Source organism: Humulus lupulus, chromosome 7 (genome assembly GCF_963169125.1).
Source record: "Humulus lupulus chromosome 7, drHumLupu1.1, whole genome shotgun sequence".
In the NCBI taxonomy this organism is placed as follows: domain Eukaryota; kingdom Viridiplantae; phylum Streptophyta; class Magnoliopsida; order Rosales; family Cannabaceae; genus Humulus; species Humulus lupulus.
The window spans coordinates 152,786,074-152,787,494 of record NC_084799.1 but is presented as its reverse complement, the minus strand read 5'-3'; the positions used below and the strand labels follow the sequence as shown (position 1 = coordinate 152,787,494).

The 1,421-nt window shown below is 40.6% G+C and overlaps 1 protein-coding gene across 1 annotated transcript; it reads right to left on the bottom strand.

Annotated features, from left to right (window-relative positions):
* Nucleotides 1-330: 330 nt before the first annotated feature.
* On the bottom strand, nucleotides 331-1,037 carry LOC133792296 (uncharacterized). The gene is made up of 2 exons (XM_062230198.1): nucleotides 694-1,037; nucleotides 331-343 (listed from the first exon to the last, which is right to left on the bottom strand). Exons 1-2 carry the CDS (start codon nucleotides 1,035-1,037, stop codon nucleotides 331-333), a joined length of 357 nt encoding a protein of 118 aa, XP_062086182.1.
* Between the last annotated feature and the right edge of the window lie 384 nt (nucleotides 1,038-1,421).

The following is a 1,421-nucleotide window of genomic DNA, read 5'->3' as shown; positions in this document are numbered from 1 at the left end:
AAATCCAAAGGAGTTAAAGGGTTAAAACCAGAAACAATTTCAAACGGTGAAAACTTAGTAGCAGAATGCATGGAACGATTATAAGCAAACTCAACATGTGGTAAACAATCCTCCCAAGTCTTAATGTTCTTACTAATGATAGCCCTTAACAAAGTGGATAAAGTTATATTAACTACTTCTGTTTGACCATCAGTTTAAGGATGACAAGTAGTAGAAAACAACAACTTCGTTCCTAGTTTACCCCACAACGTCTTCCAAAAGTAACTAAAGAACTTAGCATCCCGATCTGACACAATTGTCCTAGGCATACCATGTAATCTCACAATCTCCCTAAAGAACAATTCTGCAACATTAGAAGCATCATCAGTTTTATGACAAGGTATAAAGTGAGCCATCTTAGAAAACCGGTCTACAACCACAAAGATTGAGTCCCTCCCACGCTTACTCCTAGGTAAACCCAAAACAAAATCCATCGAAATATCAACCCAGGGTGAACTAGGAATAGGTAGTGGCGTGTAAAGACCATTTGGCTGGACTCTCAATTTAGCCTGCCTACAAGTGACACACCTACCACAAATTTGCTCAACATCTCGTTTCATGTGTGGCCAATAGAAGTGCTCCTGTAACATAGCTAGAGTCTTAGCGACTCCAAAATGTCCCATCAACCCTCCACCGTGGGACTCCCGAACTAACAAATCTCTCAATGAACAATAAGGTACACACAACCGATGCTCCCTAAACAAGAAACCCTCATGCCTATAAAACTTTCCCTTAGCAGATTTTTCACAAGCGCCATAAATCTCTCCAAAGTCGTGGTCAACATGATAAAGTTCCTTAATGAGCTCAAAACCAAGTAATTTAGCATCAAGAGTAGATATTAAGGCATACCTGCGTGAAAGTGCATCAACAACCACATTCTCCTTACCTTGTTTATACCGAATGACATAGGGAAACGTCTCAATGTACTCAACCCATCGTGCATGTCTCTTGTTCAGTTTATGTTGTCCTTTCAAATGTTTCAAAGATTCATGATCCATACGAATCACAAACTCCTTCGGCCACAAATAGTGCTACCATGTCTCTAAAGCTTGAATCAATGCGTACAACTCTTTGTCATAAGTGGGGTAGTTAAGTGCAGCCCCACTTAGCTTCTCGCTAAAGTACGCAAGTGGTCTCCCATCCTGCATAAGAACAACGCCAATACCTATACCAGAAGCATCACATTCAACTTCAAACGTGTTAGAAAAGTTAGGCAAAGCAAGTAAAGGAGCGTGAGTAAGCTTGTGTTTAATAATCTGAAATGCTTCCTCTTGTGCTTCACCCCATTTGAATGCAACGTTCTTCTTGATAACTTCGGTAAGTGGTGCGGCGATGGTGCTAAAATCCTTCACAAACCTCCTGTAAAAACTAGCAAGTCCATG

Coding starts and splice junctions, on each gene's coding strand:
- LOC133792296 (XM_062230198.1), bottom strand. CDS start 1,037: ATGGATCATGAATCTTTGAAACATTTGAAAGGACAACATAAACTGAAC.